At 42.3% G+C, this 19,423-nt stretch overlaps 1 protein-coding gene across 2 annotated transcripts in view; it reads right to left on the reverse strand.

Moving 5' to 3' along the window:
• Positions 1-19,423, reverse strand: part of LOC124555219 (band 4.1-like protein 5) — a 144,189-nt gene that overhangs the window by 34,921 nt on the left and 89,845 nt on the right. For both annotated transcript variants that reach the window (XM_047129073.1, XM_047129072.1), the window contains exon 13: positions 240-386. In XM_047129073.1, coding sequence (XP_046985029.1) covers positions 240-386 — 147 coding nt within the window. The remainder of the gene's footprint in view (positions 1-239; positions 387-19,423) is intronic.

Consider the following 19,423-nt stretch of genomic DNA (forward strand, 5'->3'; position numbering starts at 1 on the left):
CTTGAAGCTTCCCTTGATGTGAGACCCAACTTTATCTTTCCACTGTCATGTATGTCAGTTTCCATGTTTTTCTTTTGTTCATTACTCTATTTGTAGCAAAACAGAAGCAACTTAAATATATAAAGCTTAAGTACAAATGTTCATGTTTCTGACAGTCCTTGTGTGATTGACCACTTTTGTGATTACTGCTACTTTTTGCAGCTTTTCTTTTTAAGATAATTTTCAGAGTATGTATTTACCTTTCAGTATGTTGCACTTCAACTGATCTGGAGGAATTGGACGTGTATTTCCACTTACAATGTATCTTGAATTCTGATTGTTTGGCACAACACGGCCTTGAGATGGAGATTCAGCAGCTAGTACTTTACTCGAAAGTGACTCACGCTCTGAAATAAGAGTTATAAATAAGTTACATGAAGCAAATGTCATGAATTGAAGCAATTAACAAACTTAAGAAAGTATACTTAAATACTGACATGACCATTTTACAAGAGTGTTCCAAGCCACATATATTTATGCTTTCACTGACTGGCATTTTTTTCTTTTCCTATCATTCCTATGTATGTCAACTGTCTCTAACATTTATTGATAGCAGTGTAGTACAAGAAGTGAATAATTATGTTCTTTCTGACAGATACCACACAAGGTTTCTACCTTAACTGTTATGACTGTTGAGACTTTTGGATACTCACATTGTAATTGATTCTTAATCAGGCTGTCTTAAACACTCTTACTTTAAAAGAATTCAGACTTCTATTCATTGAGATGGCAAGTGTTGTTGGGGCAATGTGATATAATGAAATTTGTTTCACTGATGTGCCTCAAAAAATCACTACAATAACATAACTTAGTCATTCAACAAGTAAATTATTAAGTATATCTTTAAAGAGAAGAGTACAGTGAAGAAAGAGAAAGAAATTAGTTCATACAAATAAACCTTCTGTCATTATTAAACTAATGGTATACTATATGTGAGGTGGCATCATCACTGTCATCATCATCATCATCATCATCATCATCTGCTGCTGCTGCTGCTGCCATTCAGTTTTCATTGCTGCCTGAAGACCACCTGATTTCTACAGTCATTTTGGTCTTCAGCTTTACCTATTCCTGCTGCTTCTACATGTTTTCCAATGACACCTGCGCACCTTTCATCTGGCTACCTTTTCAGTCCTTTCTTGTCTCTGCAATCCTGCATAGAACTTACTTCATTTATCTGCCATTTGTTTGCATGGCTACATGTTGTATCCTCCAATTCATTGCCATTACAGTCATAATTACGCCTCCCACTACAGTGTGTCTACTGATTTTTTTTTTTTTCATTTTTGTCTCTCTTTTCTCAAGATGCATCTCTGTTTCACTTATCAAACCTCAGTTTTGTGAATGGTTCCGCATTTTGCGTCTAAGTAAATACTACGGATATATACTGTTCTCCACACATTGAAAGCTTGATTCTGCAAACTGATTCTGCAAACTCAACTTTGTTTACCAAAAGAACCCCATTTCAATCTTCTGTTTATGTCTTTCCCTCTCCATCTAGTCATCATCTTGAACTACCCTAGTCACAAAAACTTCCCTGTTAATTGTATTTTCCCCTAATGTGCTGAGCAAATAGTATTTTAGTGTTACTATAATTTATTTTCTGGCTCCATTTAAAAATTGTTTGGTTAAATTGTTCCCTTAGTTGTTAAAACTAAAAAGTCATCAGGAAAATGAAGGGGGTTCAGGTATGTTGCATTAACACTTACTCCTTCACCTTTTCCCAGTTCACGGATCCAAAAGCTTCCCCCAGGGCTGTTGAAAATAAATTTGGTGAATGGAATCCTTTGCCCACCTTCTCTTTCAATTCAATTTTACACTGTCCTAAAGTCGAATTAATGCTGCAGCATAGGTCCATATATTTTTTGAAATATTAACACAAGGTGAATATTTTATCTTGTTTCTCAGAACTGCTGAGACAAATTTAGTTGGAGATGACTGAAAAGCTTTTTCAAAATATAATAATTCCTGACAAAGTATCTGTGCAATTATTTTCTCTGTTACTGTGGTGGTGTGCACATAATAAGGTGAGGGGTGGGGCGACGCACAGTGACAAGCAGCATTATAATTCACCAGTACAATGTTCTGGATAATTCTCAGAATTTTATATCACACAAAAATTCAATAAGGCAAATATTAGCATTACTGAAGAAGGAAGGGATCAATTTATAAGACAGACCTGATGCACCAAGGAATTGTCAATTTGGTAATTGGAGGGGGGAGTATGGGAGGTGGATGATACGATGCTGCAGATCTTATACCAGCTTGCATGCATAACATTTTTCAATGAAAAGAGTAGATCAAACCTCTATGCATCATTCAGCCTACTGAATCACTGGGCAAGATATCTAGACCTCTTGCCAATTTCAGTCTACAAATAACCACGATATAAGAAGTATGATGATCTTGTCAAGAGTCTTGTAAGGTGTGCTTTATTTGTAAAGCACAGAAGCATTCTTGAGACATGTTCTCATTTCCCATCCCTACTTTCATGTTAACCAAGAATTTTTCACTGATGTGTTATCTACAATGTTACAAAAGTTTTACATTTTTAGTTAAGAAATTTACTGCAGTTCAGCCTTGAAGTTCACTCACGGGTACGCAAATTAAATAGCAGTGCATCAAATCTATATCAGACATCTGTCACACTTAGTTTCCTACATTTCAAACAAAACTCCATGCACAGAATTCTATTCCACCACTACAGCTGCAGTGTATCACACTATTTTCTTCTGCAATCTTCACATAAAGATTCCCCCTTCCTTTCAGGTGCCTGTGTGCTTTTATCCCATACACACAATGTTTCTAAAGAAATCTAGTTATTTTGAGGAATCTTTCTGACTTAGAAATAAGGATAAGCACCCTTCTTTGAAGTGTATCATTACATGTTGTGGTATCAGTTACCTGAAAAGATGTTGCCAGTAGTTCACTTATGATGCCATTTCTTTCAGTTGTTGTTACTGTTATTATTATTATTATTATTATTATTATTTCTTTACTTTCTCAGACATTATGTCTGGTTAAAAATGGAAAGTGATGCAGACCTTGATCAAGCATGACTTCCTTTTAACTGTACGGTATATGTTACATTGCATTTAGGAACTTCTGGGTAATTGAACATGTATCAATAATTACAGATTTCTGTAGTTGTATATATACGTTTGGATGCAGCTGTATTGCGTTGATGTACTGGTGGATATTGTGTGGTATGACTCCTGTAGTTGATAGTATAATTGGTATAATGTCAACTTTATCCTGATGCCACATGTCCTTGACTTCCTCAGCCAGCTGGATGTATTTTTCAATTTTTTCTCCTGTTATATTCTGTATATTTGTTGTATTGGGTATGGATATTTCGATTCGTTGTGTTAATTTCTTCTTTTTATTGATGAGTATGATGTCAGGTTTGTTATGTGGTGGTGTTTTATCTGTTATAATGGTTCTGTTCCAGTATAATTTGTATTCACCATTCTCCAGTACATTTTGTGGTGCATACTTGTATGTGAGAACGTGTTGTTTTATTAGTTTATGTTGTATGGCAAGTCGTTGATGTATTATTTTTGCTACATTGTCATGTCTTCTGGTGTATTCTGTATTTACTAGTATTGTACATCCGCTTGTGATTTGATCTACTTATTATTATTATTATTATTATTATTATTATTATTATTATTATTAGTGATTGGTGACAACAGACTCATTCTGGAGTGAGTCATGAAATCCACTTCTGCCATTACCCTATACATGCCTAGCTCCCAATATCATTTACATCAGGGCTGGACGTATGAGCTGCCCACATGTGCTGTAGACGTATGTACTGCCATACAGGCATGATGCATGCACAGCTTGCATTCCCTTACTCGTGAACAGGACTGAAGACAATACATGACTGACAGCTGATGTTCGAGTTTGTAATCATCTTAGTATTTTTTCCATTGTCGTAATTATTAGACTTTGACAATACAGTGAATACTTATGAAACAATAAAACACCTGCAAAGTATTTGTAGAAGTGTAGCCTTAAAGATCAATCCTCCATTACATAAAAATTTCATCGAATGAAAAAGTAGTAATAGTTAGCTTATAAGAATTCTGTTATGAAGAAAAGCAATTGTATTTACACTAACGTGCATGCTTTTATGAATTATCTTGTCACATAAGGTTTTGCACGTCATTTATTAAGTTGTAATACAGCCATTTTGTTTTCAAGTGTTTGTCAGTGAACGAGAAAATGGTTCGAATGGCTCTGAACACTATGGGACTTAACATCTGAGGTCATCAGTCCCCTGGAACTTAGAACTACTTAAACCTAACTAACCTAAGGACATCACACACATTCATGCCTGAGGCAGGATTCGAACCTGCGACCATAGCAGTCAAGCGGTTCCGGATTGAAGCGCCTAGAACTGCTCGGCCACCACGGCCGGCCAGTAAATGAGATTTAATTTTGATTTTCTGCCTGAGTAACCAGCTTGTAGTTCAAGTTCCACTTTCTTCTGAGTGTGAATGTATTGCTCCAGTTTTGTAAAAAAAAAAAAAACTAAGGACAGGTCACATGTTCAAGTAGCACCAGCAGATGACAGAAAAGCGGTTGACTGTCTGCAGTTTGATAGAGGCTTGAAATAGTGACAAACAAAGGGATAAAGAATAGTTTTTCAATTGTCTAATGCTATAATGAGCATTACAGCCCCACAAAGTAATAAATTGCATAGGTTGCCAGAAACTACAAACTGTATGAAAAATTCAAAATCCTGTCATTCCGTTCACTAAAGAATGGGTCAGGAAGGGTGGAGAAGAGGGCTGTAGTGGTACAAAAAAATCAACAAAAAGGGAATAACATTCCGCTCTCATTGACTTAATTTCCTGCTGGCAAATACAATAGAGAAAGTGTAAGCAGAGAATACATGGTTTTTTTAAATCAAACATCTATCATATAATCTTACTGAGAAGTGTTAAGTTTGGAGCTGGCCTACTACTTATGAAAAAGAAAGAAACATCTATTTTCATCACTCTACTTTTGTCTTTAAATGTTTTTTTCACTAGCATCTTTATGTCTGCAGTGAGATGACTGGTTATTACATGCATTGCTCCAATCACATGAACAGCAGTAAAACTATTCCCAAGATCCAATTTTGTTAATTTCAGTGCTGAAAAAATACTTTCACACAAATATGTGGTCCCAAAATACTGCAGACTCAAGCAGCTATTCAAAACAGCTGCAGAAACTGTTCACGAGGAAAGTTCTTGTAAAACATTTCAGTATTTTCCGCAGTGTTGAACCTCTCCCTAGCACACAACTACACTGAAAGTCAATGAGCTCCAACTTAATTTTGGAAAGCAAACTTTCATCGGTCACTGCATAACAAGTTGCAAGAACACTAAAATCAAGTTCAAAGTGATTTAAGACTTTAAATCTATTAAAGTTTTGTATACATGATCAGAGCCCGTCGAACAGTAATAAATTCCTCAAAATGTTCACTCAATGTCTCCTTTTCAATATTTTTTTCTTTTATAACTGGTGCAATATTTAAAAAGTGATGTTTCTGGAAGTTCTTTTATCCAAAGTAGTAATATGTAAAAAAGAAAAACCCAAAGCTAGTGTCAAAAACATCAATAACTAGTTAATGACTACCCTGAGAAGTTGTCCTCAAGACATTCACGTGCTTTGACAAGTTCAGTTAGAAATACAAGATTTAATATACACTAGAGGTAATTTAACTCTTTTACTGGCATTCCTTTCATGTCCATGAATAATGCTATGTCTTTACACAAGCCTTAAAACACCTTGCACAACCAGCATAGCCCACAAAAATATGGCACATCACACAATCACACCCCATCTCTGCCTGGAAGGATTTCACCTGCTGACGTCCCAAACCGTGCAATCTCAGCTGATCAACTGTTTACAACAACGTCGATGACATCACTTACTTTGACACATTTTGCAAGGAAATACATACGATGTACAGTAGAATGCAGTGTATTGCTGGGGTTCCCCGATGGATACTCACTTTTTTCACCTTGTTCCTTATCAAAGTAATGACACCAGGCTTTTGACCAACCATTGCAGCACTCCATCTGTTGCAATCAATGAAAATTTCCCCCACAAATGTCATATTTATCAATAATGTCTCCTAAGCAAGGAAATATGTCACTGAGTGTAGTTGTATCAAGCATTGATAATAAATCAAGGAGTTCCTCCATGAAGCTGAATTCAGCATTTTTTTGGTGGTGGTGGTGGTGGTGGCGGTGTTGGTGTGTGTGTGTGTGTGTGTGTGTGTGTGTGTGTGTGTGTGTGTGTGTGTGTGGGGAGGGGGGGGGGGGGGGGAGGGGGTCATCAGTCTTCCGATTGGTCTGATGGGGCCTGCCACGAATTCCTCGTGTCCTCAATTATTTGTTGGATGTATTCCAATCTCTGTCTTCCTCTACAGCTCCCTCTAGTACCATAGAAGTCATTCCCTCATGTTCTAACAGATTTCATATCACCCTGTCCCTTCGTGTTATCAGTGTTTTCCACATATTTCTTTCCTCTCCGATTCTGTGCATAGCCTACTCATTCCTTACCTTATCAGTCCACTTAATTTTCAACATTCACCTGTAGCACCACATCTCAAATGCATCATCTCAAATGCATCGATTCCTGTTTTCCCACAGTCTATGTTTCACTACCATACAATGCTGTACTCCAGACATAAATTCTCAAAAATTTCTTCCTCAAATTGAGACCGATGTTTGGTGCTAGTAGACTTCTCTTGGCCAGGAATGCCCATTTTTCCATTGCTAGTCTGCTTTTGATGTACTCCTTGCTCCATCCACCATTTGTTATTTTACTGCCTAATTTGCAGAATTCCTTAACTTCAACTACTTCATGACTATCAGTCGTCAGCTCAGCAGCCAGGACAGAAGCCGCCGCTCATACATCAGCACTGGCCATGGGCAGCAGAGAGAGGAGTGGTTGGCTCACTATGTCACATATGGAAGTCAATAAAAATTATTCTTTACTGTCAAAAGTGTTTTCATTAGGCCCACCAGGCCACCACTCATCACTGCACCCTTCAGAGTGATGTCAGCTGGGGATCTTTGATCCTGACACCAAGCCGTTTGGTGAGAGTAGAAGGAGCAACAATGCCTACAATATCTTCATTGTGGGGTGGGTGCAGTTTTTGTTTGATTGCAAGGTTATCATGTTTAAGTTCAGTGTGTGACAGGGGAACATGGATGGTATTTTTTGAAGAGGCATAAATACAAATGTTAGTTTTCATATCGTTGACATGGGTAGTGTGGCTGTCATGAGCAAGACATGTGGTTCTTTGTCTAGTTGTATATACGCTGTTAACCACGAATAGTGATTTGGGAGGTGAGGCTAAGTTCAGTCATTGTTTCAGTGTATAATAATAAGTATGAGCACCCACTCAGGTAAGAGTGACTAAGTTACGGTAGGGAGTAATATGATAGTGTTACAGTTAAGTGTTTTCACAATTTGATTTTGTTTCATGCGAAGCAAGAAATATGGCTCAGTATTTAAGCGTGTCAGGTATCGAGAAGTGTTAGGATAGCAATACGTTTAAGTGGGTTTTCTTTCCTTGTTTACAATTGTGTAATTGATAGGAGATAGTCATGTTGAGGTCAGTACCACAGGTAGCAGCACTGTCGATACTGCAAGGAGCTACTAGGGAGGAGGCATTGAGGATCTTACAAGGGAAAGTAGATAAGTTGCAGGCAGAAATGTGGAGTGCAATAATGATTTAGAAGCACTTGATGGTGAGATGAAGGAAATGACTTTTCACAAAATTCCAGAGTAAAAGGAGAAGCTGAAGAAAGAGCACAAGGAATGGATAATAGAAATCAGGCCTTGGGACATGAGGAATATTTTGGTTTTTGGAGAGAATAGAAAGAAAGAAAAGTGAGGAAAAGGAGAGGGGGGGGGGGAGGAGGAGGAGGAGGAGGGGGAGGGGGAGGAAAAAGCTGAAAGGGAGAGGAGTGAACTTGTGGATAATTTAGCAGTTCCTGCAGGTCAACCGACTACCCTTAATATAGATAAAACTGTCAGTTATGTGAAGAGTAAGACAGAATGCCCCCATTGGTTAGGTCATTTTTTTAGTGGGAAGACTAAATTAGTAGTAGATGGTGTCATAATACAAGTTCATTTGAATTCATGTGAGAAACAGTGTAATGATGTTGAAGTTAAGGTGAGTAATGCAGAAGTGCTAGGTCCAATATCCAGTGGAACTGTGGAGTCTGAGGTAGCAGGAATGACTGTGGGCTGTACCGAAGTGATTAAGTGTCAGAATAGCAACATGACTGATTTAAATGCAGTAGTAACTGCCCAATTGGGTGAGGAAGGCGGTTGTGTTGAGACCAGAGAGCCTGTGCCAGCACCAATGATTCTTGCGTTGTGCAGAGTGTAACTGCAAACAATGTTTTACATACTACAGGTAATACACAAGGATTTGAGGGTAGTTATGCTGCAGATGTTGTGGCAGAAACTGTAAAGGCACATGTATTTCCTCAGACGCAGGGTGAACAGAGGAAAAGAAAAAGGAGACAGTTTGCAGAATGGATGATCAAGTCGACAAGGCTGCATCTGTTGGAATGTGTACACCAGAGGTTAAGAATGTGCAGCGAGAGTAAGCACTTAGTCACAGCTTTGTGGGAAAAGCAGCTGATGTGCACAGCAAACTGTTTACAGCACAGCTATGGTCTAGTGTACACGATGAGTATGAAGTGAGAGAAGTGTGCAACACGAGCCTAAAGTAATCTTTCTGACTGAACACTATATCAAAGTTAACCTTCGGTGACATAAAGCTGTTGCCAGTGTAGAGCTGTCACAAGGTATGTTTCATATACAATACAAACCACTTAAACCGTGTACAAATACATTAACAAGTGACTCGCATAACAAAGTGGCACCAGACACCAAGAAGCTGTTTTGGGTGAGCAGAAGTACCACACAACCGGGCATTTCAAGAAAAAATAGTCAGTAAGGAGCACTACAGTGGGAGGAATAAGTGGGACTAACTGTCAAAGTGTTGTGAATGGTAGTGCTGTATGGGGTTTTCTTATAAGGATTGTTTTTGAAGTAGGTTATCTTGGGAAGAACAAGGAGAACTGTTGTCACAAGGACAAAGTTCCGAAAGTTGTTCCAAAACAAAGAGTTAAGAAACACTCAGTAGAAAGATTAGACACCAAGTGTAAGTGTTTAATGAAGTCAGATAATTTTTTGTTGAAGCTGATATATTAGTGATACTTTATTAAGAGAGAGAGCCATTTTAGTTTGTAGGTGTGGAATGGAGAGTTAGAAGTTGTTTGTGCATAAGCATGGCAAAGTAGTCAAATTTGTTTCGTAGTATGTGAGTTCATGAGCAGGGCAAGTGACCCTTGTGAGATGTGAGAGACTAAGCAGTACAAGCTAAGGATGAAAGATAGATTTTTCAGATGCACACTAATACAGTGACTGCATAATAGTTAAGAGTAGCCAATTTAGTATTATTTACTTGTTTCACAGATTAAGGGTAGAAGTAATTATAGCAGGGAACTGGGCTGGGAAAAGACCTCAGGGATTGGATTTTCTCTGTGGAGGGGGGCAGCGTAGTGCTGCTATGCAGTCTTTAGAGCACAGGGTGATCAGCAAAAATATTGCAGATTAGTGTGGAAACCAATGTGGAGTGTTGTGTTAACAGCTGCAAGTTGGCAGCCGCCAGTGTGGCAACATGGGTCACAATAACAGACATGCAAGGGGATTGTGAAGCCAGAATTGCCAAGTGAAGCAGTAAACTGTATTGCACAGTGGCGAGCAGGGTGATGCCACCACATTAGGGCAAGTATCTTATTATGGGTGACGTGTCTAGGTGTTGTGTTTCAGTGAAACAGATGTACGCCAGAGGCATATTAATAAGTCTGAATTTAAAGGCAGGGGATCACTTCTTGTTGCCGGGAACCAGCAGCACCATGACGACACCAGAGCTACGCTGGACAGTGAGATGACTTGACACCACCAGCAGCAACCATGGGGTTGAGACGAGGCTGCACCTGCCAGTAGCACTAAGCCCTTCACCGGGACTTCACACCACAGCCCCACCGACTGGTCATCCGACCTGCTGCCACCAGTGCAGAGTTCCTGGTGGGACATGGTGCCACTGCACTAGATGCCATCTCATTCCTGCCAGAGGGCAGAGAGTCATAAACTGTACACAGCCGTCTTTGTGCACCACCTCGGTGATGCAAACAGAGTGATGGGCCATTCAGGCTCCACGATGCTGAGGAAAGTAGTTCACTCCTGACATCAACGGCCTTGTCCTCTAAAGACTGCTGGTCTACTATGGGCCTGCTGTCAGTAATGCACGGCACTGGCTCCTCAGCAAGGGTGGAAGTCGCTGCCCGTACGCCAATGCCGGACAGGGACAACAGAGAGGGCATCTCATGTACGGAAGTCACTAAAAGTCATTCTTAACTGTCAACAGTGTTTCCATTGGACCCACCAGCCCACCACTCACCCTATGCCCCCTTCGGAATGTAATGTTTAAAACATGTTCGGTACATGAGGTTTTGATATGATCTATGGGTTGTCATTTTGAGGTCATCTAGGAGTTGTTTTTCTTAACTCGGTAACAGTAGTTTGTAAAATGTTGTAAGGACACAGCACATGCTCCATTTGATGATCCTGCGTACAGCCACGAACTCTGACGGTGTCCAATATTTTGGCATATTGGGACTCAGTTTTATGACGTACTATGGTGCTTCATAACCACTTGAGTGTGACACACATGCTGAAATTGGTGGATGGAGAATAAACTGGACATCATATCCCTTACACATTTCTGGAAAAAATGTTGTCAACAAGGAGATGAAATCAATCTTAATGCAAACAGCTAGTGTCTCTTTGTTCACTTTCAAAGTCCTTCATGATATAGTTCACTTTCTGCATTTTTGATGTACAAAATATATGCATAATCTCTCAGCAAAATATAACACACTTTCTAGAATACCATTAAGTAGTTATGGGATACTCTCCAAAGGTATGTCTGATTTTAAAAACATGCTACCCAAAATATTGAATTCGTTTCAGTTGACAGGGCTGCAGTCAGCACTTTTATTCCCACTTGCCCATTAATTACTGTTAACAGATTCTGTACCAATGGGCATGGAGCTTTTTCAAGAGCTTGTATACTTTTGAACTACAGTGCCCAAATTTCAAAGCATGCGTCAGTACTGGGTGTGTCCTCTAAAGGGAACAAATTACTGTTTTCCATGCAGCGTGTGTATATCAGCCAAGCGATCCTCCTCTACTGATGCTCATGTTATGTTTTCAGATACATACAAACAAAATACCATCTTCTGAACATATTTCAAGATGTCATCTATCTAAGGCACCACTGTACATAATAGCCTCTACACGTTTGCACATGTGTGTGTGTGGTGTGTTTTTAAGAGGGTTATCAAATGTGGGGTTATAGCAGCCTGACTCCACTGAGGAGATTCTGCAATAGTGCAATGGAACATAACTTGTGTGTTTGTGAAATACTCTGAAACTTGCAGAGGGGCACAGTATGAATGGAGATCTCCACTAACATACTAAGTCATTAAGCGAAGATATAAACATTTACAAGGGGTGGAGGGAAAGTGGGTACATCATTCAAGTGCAGAGCAGTTATGCATTGACAGATTTTGAGACTAGTTATGATAGATAGTCAACAGAACATCCGACATCTTGTCAACACGGTTACAGGTGAAGGCAGTTACAGAGTAAAGCATGCCTTCTAACCAGAAGATTTATAATAGTAAAAGTGAGAGGGATAGAAACGTAATAGACGTCAGCTGCACTAACAATAATAAAACAAGGCAAGACAAATATTCAGGTCAGTGGGCAGATTGGGCCAGGTGAGAGTCATCTGGGGCTCTACATGAGATGGGGTCCTTCTCTCTCACAGATGTACCACCTTAGATTTGTTATGATCAAAATATTAAAGAGGGGAACAGCATCCACTATTCATCAGAGGGCTACCCCTAAAATGGAAAAAGAGCGTGCAGTGGAAAAATGGCTAACTGTATCTAAGAACAATTAAAACAGAGTAAAAGAGGGATGACCAAGGTAGCTGGCGAAGGAGGTAGGGTTGAGGGTTTCCCACACCCAGCATGGCATGCGAGATGTCCCAGTCCCAACCGCATCCATCTCGCACCTATGCTAAAAGAAGTTTTAAGCATTATCTCTGAAAATGGAAACTGTTTTCACGGAAAAAACTGTGAACCAGTACATCTGTTCATGAGTCATCTGGTAATATTAGAAGAAAAGAATCCAGAAGACCTCACTTAACCTGGAGAGCCAGAAGGAGTAGGTGTTCCACCAGGATGTGAGCTACTGTATGTAAGGCTTCCCAACAACAATGTGGTAAACCTCTGTATAAGTGAAAGTATGGCCATCCTATTCCCATGCGTTTGCCGCTGTCCGCAGTTCAGGATTGGCTGAAACTGCATCATGTGGCATTAGCACCATTGTGGGCCCAAGAGTTACGTGTGAAGCATATGAAGTGTTGTGTATTTTCGAAGTTTTAAGTAGAATAATGCCTCAGTGCTGTGTTTTTGGCCGACTGTTTCCTTTTTACTTTTCTGTTACCTAGTTTCCAACCCAGTCACAAGAGCTAATAGGATAGTTTAGTGGTAATTTCATTACAAATAGAAATCTTAGATGTAAAACTGCCACTGCTGGCACATAAAACGAAAAATAGTGAATGGTACTATACAAAGTTATCATGACTGGTAAAAAATTTGACCTGATTGACTGTACATTATGGCTTAAACTTTCATTTAGGGTGCTCAAAATAATAAATTGTACTTTGTTCCACACAATATGATGTACAAAAAGAAAAGAAAATTTCTTTTGCACTACACGAGGATTGAACTTACGACCTTTCATTCAGTAACAATTAATGTTACCAGGAGACTATTATTACGGTTGCAACTTTGATGCCAATCTATATTATATCAAAAGGAATACAGTCGTTACTGTTTCCTACAGCCTACTTTTGATTGTAAGCCTAGTTTTATTCAAACACATTTTAAAAATATTGTATTCTCTTGTACTTTCATAATTATTCTCCTAACGTCATAGAACAATTTGCAGACAAAATTTTATGGGCTAGATCTGACAAAATATAAAGCATACATAATCATATAGGCACATTCATCAATTCTATTTACTAAGGTTCTGTGCATATATATTTGAATCCAATGTTTTATTTCGTATAACAAAACAGACATTTTTAAGGATAGCAGGGAAAAACTGTGTTTCATGCTCACAACGACAAATGCTTTTAGATTTGTTTAGCTTAAATTTGTTGAGATTTTTTGTTGCTAAATATCTGACATGTTCCATTTGAGGCCACTGATCAGTTTTAGCAATTCATTAGATAGCTGAGTGCACTTATTTAATATACACAGCTAAATATGCTGCAGAAGTCACTGTATCACCAGCGGTGCAGTATGCCCAAAATGGAGGATGCAGTATGCCCACTGGCAAGCTGGCCGTACTTTCCCTACACAGAACTTTACAGTGTGGGGTGGCTAGTTGGATAAAATAAAACTATTGGTTAATCTGGTTGAGTGATGTGGAGATTACATAGGATGGTGTATTCCTTCTCAGAGGAATGGAAGGACGAGTACGATGTAGCAGTAGTCTCGCTGAAAGTGTGAAGTTCGTTAGAGGGGTGCAGTAGCCCACGAGATGATGTTCCATCTCCGATTGAGGAGAGGTTTCATTTGCACCTTCAAATCTGCACTTGAAACTGTCAAAATGAATGTTGGATGAGCAATTGCTCATTTCCTGGGATACCCAAATGACTTGGGATAAAGAGCAAAACAACTGAGCACGCTATACAACCAAGGTCAGAAGGAAAGTCATGAATAGCTGATATCACAGGGTGACATGACAGTCAATAGCCTACAGACTACGCACTGAGTCACTACAAATTAAAACATGGTCAAGACAGGTTTGTTTAATAAAAACCATTGAGCTCTATCAATTGTCATCAGCTCTGGCATTAAAAACTACACATTTCTGACAACAAATGTTGTTCCTGACCAGTTGGAGATGTAAAAGGATATACCAGCCTATCCCCAGTTTTAGAACCATCAGTCTAAATGACGGTAGCACCCTGCTACTCCCTAAGGAGTGCATTCTAAGCAGGGGTAGGCAGAGGTCGTGACAGTGGATCTCAAGGTGCATTTCAACTTTTAATCCCACTTGATGGTTAAAGTCAGGGGGTTGGTGTCCCTTGCACACAAAAAAGAATTTGATAAGCTGGACGATTAGGGAATTGTCGGATGGTGTTTGCCTAAGTGAGCAAGAGTTGGTACTGCTGGAACTGAAAAGAACCTTGCTTCATCAATGAGACTGACTACGGGACCACTCTGGATGTCTGTAATGTGCCAGTGGCTAGTCTTGCTCCACAATGATGGAGTTGGTCCAACAGTTTCAAAGCTAAGAGTGCTGCTGAGCCATACGCCTGGCAACCCTAGCCCAACTGGGACAAGACCAGGCCTGGTAATACAGAGGAGAGTTTCAAGGTCTGCACCCTGAGAGGTGTGGACAAGGAAGCTGAGAGTGTTACACTTTTGGATTCAACTAGTCTCTTGTTGATGAATATTGAGCAGCCATCTCAGCATTTTACCAAAGAGGAGTCCCAAAAATCGGGACTGTGCAACAACGTCCAAGCACTAGGTACACATGTAGAGTTCTGGCTCAGGATAGACCATGGTATGATGACAGAAACGCACAACTCATGTTTCTGTGTGAGAAAATTGGAAACCACGGGGAAGGGTCAATGCAGAGGCCCTCAGCTAGCACCTGGAGATGGCGTTCAGCCAAGACTACAGACTGCGAGTTATACCAAATGCAAAGTCGTATACATACAGCATGGGTTGACCAGTGGTCCAACGGATGTCATTAGCCCATTGATGGACGTGAAGAAGAGTACAAAATTACCACAGAGGCCTGCAGGACACTGTCTTCTTGGACCCATAGGAGGCTGAATAATGTACCATCTCTAACCCAAAACAACTTGTAAGATAAAAACTGACAAATAAAAATTTGTATGGAGCCTTGAAAGCCCCAGTCATGAAGGGTGAGAAACATGTGATGGTGCCAACTGGTGTAGTATGCCCTATATAGGTCAAAAAAGACTACAATGAGATGTTGGCATTTAGAAGAATGCCTATCAGATTGTTGTTGCCAACCTAACCAGATGGTCGGTTGTGGGTAGCCCTTACCTAGAACCATGCTGATAAGGGAAAAAAAGCCACTGCCCCCCCCCCCCTCCAATTCTAGAACCTAGCATAATTGTTGGGCTACCATCCTTCCCAGTAATTTGCAGTGTGTTTTATGGAGGCTAATCCATCAGCAGGTGTTGATGGACATTAGGTTTTTGTCTGGTTTAATAATAATAATAATAATAATAATAATAATAATAATGGCGTGTGACGAGGGCCTCCCGTCAGGTAGACCACTCGCCTGGTGCAAGTCTTTCGATTTGACGCCACTTTGGCGACTTGCGCGTCGATGGGGATGAAATGATGATGATTAGGACTACACAACACCCAGTCCCTGTATCTGGTTTAATTATTGGGACAATGATACTATCTTGTCATTCCAATGGAATAAAACCACTTTCTAGCCAAATAAGACCCTGAGTAGATGGAGCCTTTGAACAACATTTAGATGTTGGATCATCTGGTTATGAATCAAATAAAAGCCTGGGGCAGTATCGTGTGACAAGTCAAGAGCCTGAAGCAACTCCCTGTCAGTGAAAGGTTCATTATATAATTTGGCATGACAGAGTGAAGGATAGGAAGATGTCTTCAATTTATTGTTTATTGATTCGAAAGGTTGTGGCATAAGAAGAAGATGCCAATGCTGTCATGTAGGGCATTACAAGGCATGTCAGCAAGAAGTGACACACTGGTACCCACAAAGGAAGAGGCCCAGAACAATTCTTGATCTTTGGTAGCCCAGAAGAATACACAGTTTGGCTGCATCTGGGATGAAGAGGCATTCATTCCCATGGAGGAGACATAGTGCATCCATTCCTTCTTACTGTGGTTAATAGGACAGTGAGCTTTAGTGAGAAACTGTTCAGAAGCGAGAAGGGTGATTTGTGAATGATGTTGCTCGAGACATTGCAGAGCCCTTCAACGATCCTGAATAGCTGTGGCAATGTCTTTCGTTGACCATGGCACCAGGTGGCAGAAGATGGGGCTTGTATAAAGAGGCATAGCAGTTCCAGTGGTGCATGTGATTACATTGGAGATGCCTCCCATTACCTCACTGATGCTGTCTGACAGAAAGGGCTGAAGGTGACAGCAGAATAACACATCTGGCAGTTGGCTCTTTGAAGGGTCAAATGTGGTAATCAGTCCATCGGGTGATGACAAGGAAGTGACACGATCACGGGAAAGAGGTCACCGTTACGGGGGGGGGGGGGGGAGGGGAGAGGAGAGGAGAGGAGAGGGGAGGGGGAGAGAGGGAGAGAGGGGGAGAGGGAGGGAGAGAGAGAGAGAGAGAGAGAGAGAGGAGAGAGAGAGAGAGGAGAGAGAGGGGGAGGGAGAGAGAGGGGGAGGGAGAGAGAGGGGGAGGGAGAGAGAGAGGGGGGGGAGGGAGAGAGAGAGGGGGGAGGGAGAGAGAGAGGGGGGGAGGGAGAGAGAGAGGGGGGAGGAGAGAGAGAGGGGGAGGAGAGAGAGAGGGGGGAGGAGAGAGAGAGGGGGGAGGAGAGAGAGAGGGGGGAGGAGAGAGAGAGGGGGGAGGAGAGAGAGGGGGGAGGAGAGAGAGGGGGGAGGAGAGAGAGCAGGGGGAGGGAGAGAGAGCAGGGGGAGGGAGAGAGAGCAGGGGGAGGGAGAGAGAGCAGGGGGAGGGAGAGAGAGCAGGGGGAGGGAGAGAGAGCATGGGGAGGGAGAGAGAGCAGGGGGAGGGAGAGAGAGCAGGGGGAGGGAGAGAGAGCAGGGGGAGGGAGAGAGAGCAGGGGGAGGGAGAGAGAGCAGGGGGAGGGAGAGAGAGCAGGGGGAGGGAGAGAGAGCAGGGGGAGGGAGAGAGAGCAGGGGGAGGGAGAGAGAGCAGGGGGAGGGAGAGAGAGCAGGGGGAGGGAGAGAGAGGGGGAGGGAGAGAGAGGGGGGAGGGAGAGAGAGGGGGGAGGGAGAGAGAGGGGGGAGGGAGAGAGAGGGGGGAGGGAGAGAGAGGGGGGAGGAAGAGAGAGGGTGAGGGGGAGGGAGAGGGGGAGGGAGAGGGAGAGGGGGAGGGAGAGGGGGAGGGAGAGGGAGAGAGAGGGGGAGGGGGAGAGAGGGGGGAGGGGGGAAGAGAGAGGGGGGAGGGGGAAAGAGAGAGGGGGGAGGGGGAAAGAGAGAGGGGGGAGGGGGAAAGAGAGAGGGGGGAGGGGGAAAGAGAGAGGGGGGAGGGGGAAAGAGAGAGGGGGGAGGGGGAAAGAGAGAGGGGGGAGGGGGAAAGAGAGAGGGGGGAGGGGGAAAGAGAGAGGGGGGAGGGGGAAAGAGAGAGGGGGGAGGGGGAAAGAGAGAGGGGGGAGGGGGAAAGAGAGAGGGGGGAGGGGGAAAGAGAGAGGGGGAGGGGGAAAGAGAGAGGGGGGAGGGGGAAAGAGAGAGGGGGGAGGGGGAGGGGGAGAGAGGGGGGAGAGGGAGAGAGAGAGAGAGAGAGAGAGAGAGAGAGAGAGAGAGAGAGAGAGAGAGGGAGGGAAGGAGGGAGGGAGAGAGAGATCAGAAAGAAGCTAGGCAATCAGAAGGCACCTGCCTCCTGAAGTGTATTTCCGCCCAGGAGGTGGTGCACACTGAAATCTCCAAGCAGGAGAAATGTTGTTAGACTATGGTGGTCATCTCAAGGCAAGTAAGCGTCCTGCATGAAGGTAAATAAACATTACAATGGTGGTTGCAAGTCTAGTTTACACTTGCACTGCTATTGCTTCCAAAGTGGCAAGAAAGCATGTTCATTCACTTATGACGTCTATGTGAACTAATGTTCAGACCACTTCAGATGCTCTCTCAGGGGCAGTATGGTTCCAACAGAATGCATGGTAACCTCAAAGAGTTGGGGAACAGTCATCAGTTAAGTGTGTTTCTTAGAGAGCAACACAGACTGCAGAATAAGAGGATATTAGCAGTAGCTGTTGCAGGTGACAGTAATATCCACTGCAGTTCCATTTGATTATCATGCTGAGAGTGTCCTGGTTAGACGTAAAGGGTCCCTGAGGAGGACAGGTCACGCACCAGCATCATTGTCTGTCACCATTGGGGGTGGAACAACATCAATGAATGTCTGAAACCTCTGTGGTCTTCAGAGTAGCCTTCTTCTAAGATTTCTTCTTCTTCTTCTTCTTCTTCTTCTTCTTCTTCTCCTCCTCCTCCTCCTCCTCTTCTTTCACAATTTTCAGCAGCTGATATTCTTTTGATGGCTTATCTGTTGTGGGTGTAGGAACGGAAGAAGGGCAGGCAGCCCTGGGACCCACAGTTCATGGCTCCTTTAACGATTGGCTGGTCTTGGGTCTCTGATCCATGGATGTCCGTGGAGAGGGTTTCTGAGAGGCAGCTGTGTCACCGGTAGATGCCAGAGGAGGATTTTGCTTCTCCAGATGGATTCAAGGAGGGATTCCCAAAGATGGTGCTATAGGAACCACGAGAAGGGACGGCCTATCACACCCCTGGTAAAGTTTATGTATGCGACCAGATGTTGACGTCGAGGGAATAAATACACAAGGTACTGCTGATGACCTAGCAACATCAATGGACCAAGACATAGCAAGGGCCACCTGATGTAGTGGTCAGTGCCCCAGCCACAGTGCCTCCAAATGGACATACATCTACTCCATGGCAAGTGCAAGCAGGTGACAGCTAGGGCATCAATAGTGCAATCACTGCTTCACTGGGGGCTACCACCGTATAGATACCTGACAGCACCCCCATGGACTGGCTGCCATGCTGTGTAATGGGCAATCTTCCATGCATGACCCACACAACACGAAAAAAAATTTTAAAGGATGATCACTAAACCCAGCTATCAGGAGTGAGCATAAGTTAACCAAAATAAATGGTGTAAAATAAGGGAACAAAGTCTGACAAGACAGAATCGATGCTCTACAAGAAAGCTCTATGTTGTCAGCAGGGAATCTGTCCTAAGAATAAGTCAGAGAAAAGATATAGTCAGAGACTAAAACTGCATTACAGGAAAGGAGGAAGTATTGCAATGGCTTGCCACATACATACTCAACAAGAGTTGAGAGCCCCTGGCAGAGAGGAAGGGGGCATTTAACTTCAAATTATCTTGGTAAAGAATTGACAACTTAAATCTGAATAGCTGATCACAGATTCTTTAGCCACATTAGTACTATGCTATCTTACAC

Source organism: Schistocerca americana, chromosome X, assembly GCF_021461395.2.
Source record: "Schistocerca americana isolate TAMUIC-IGC-003095 chromosome X, iqSchAmer2.1, whole genome shotgun sequence".
Lineage (NCBI taxonomy): Eukaryota > Metazoa > Arthropoda > Insecta > Orthoptera > Acrididae > Schistocerca > Schistocerca americana.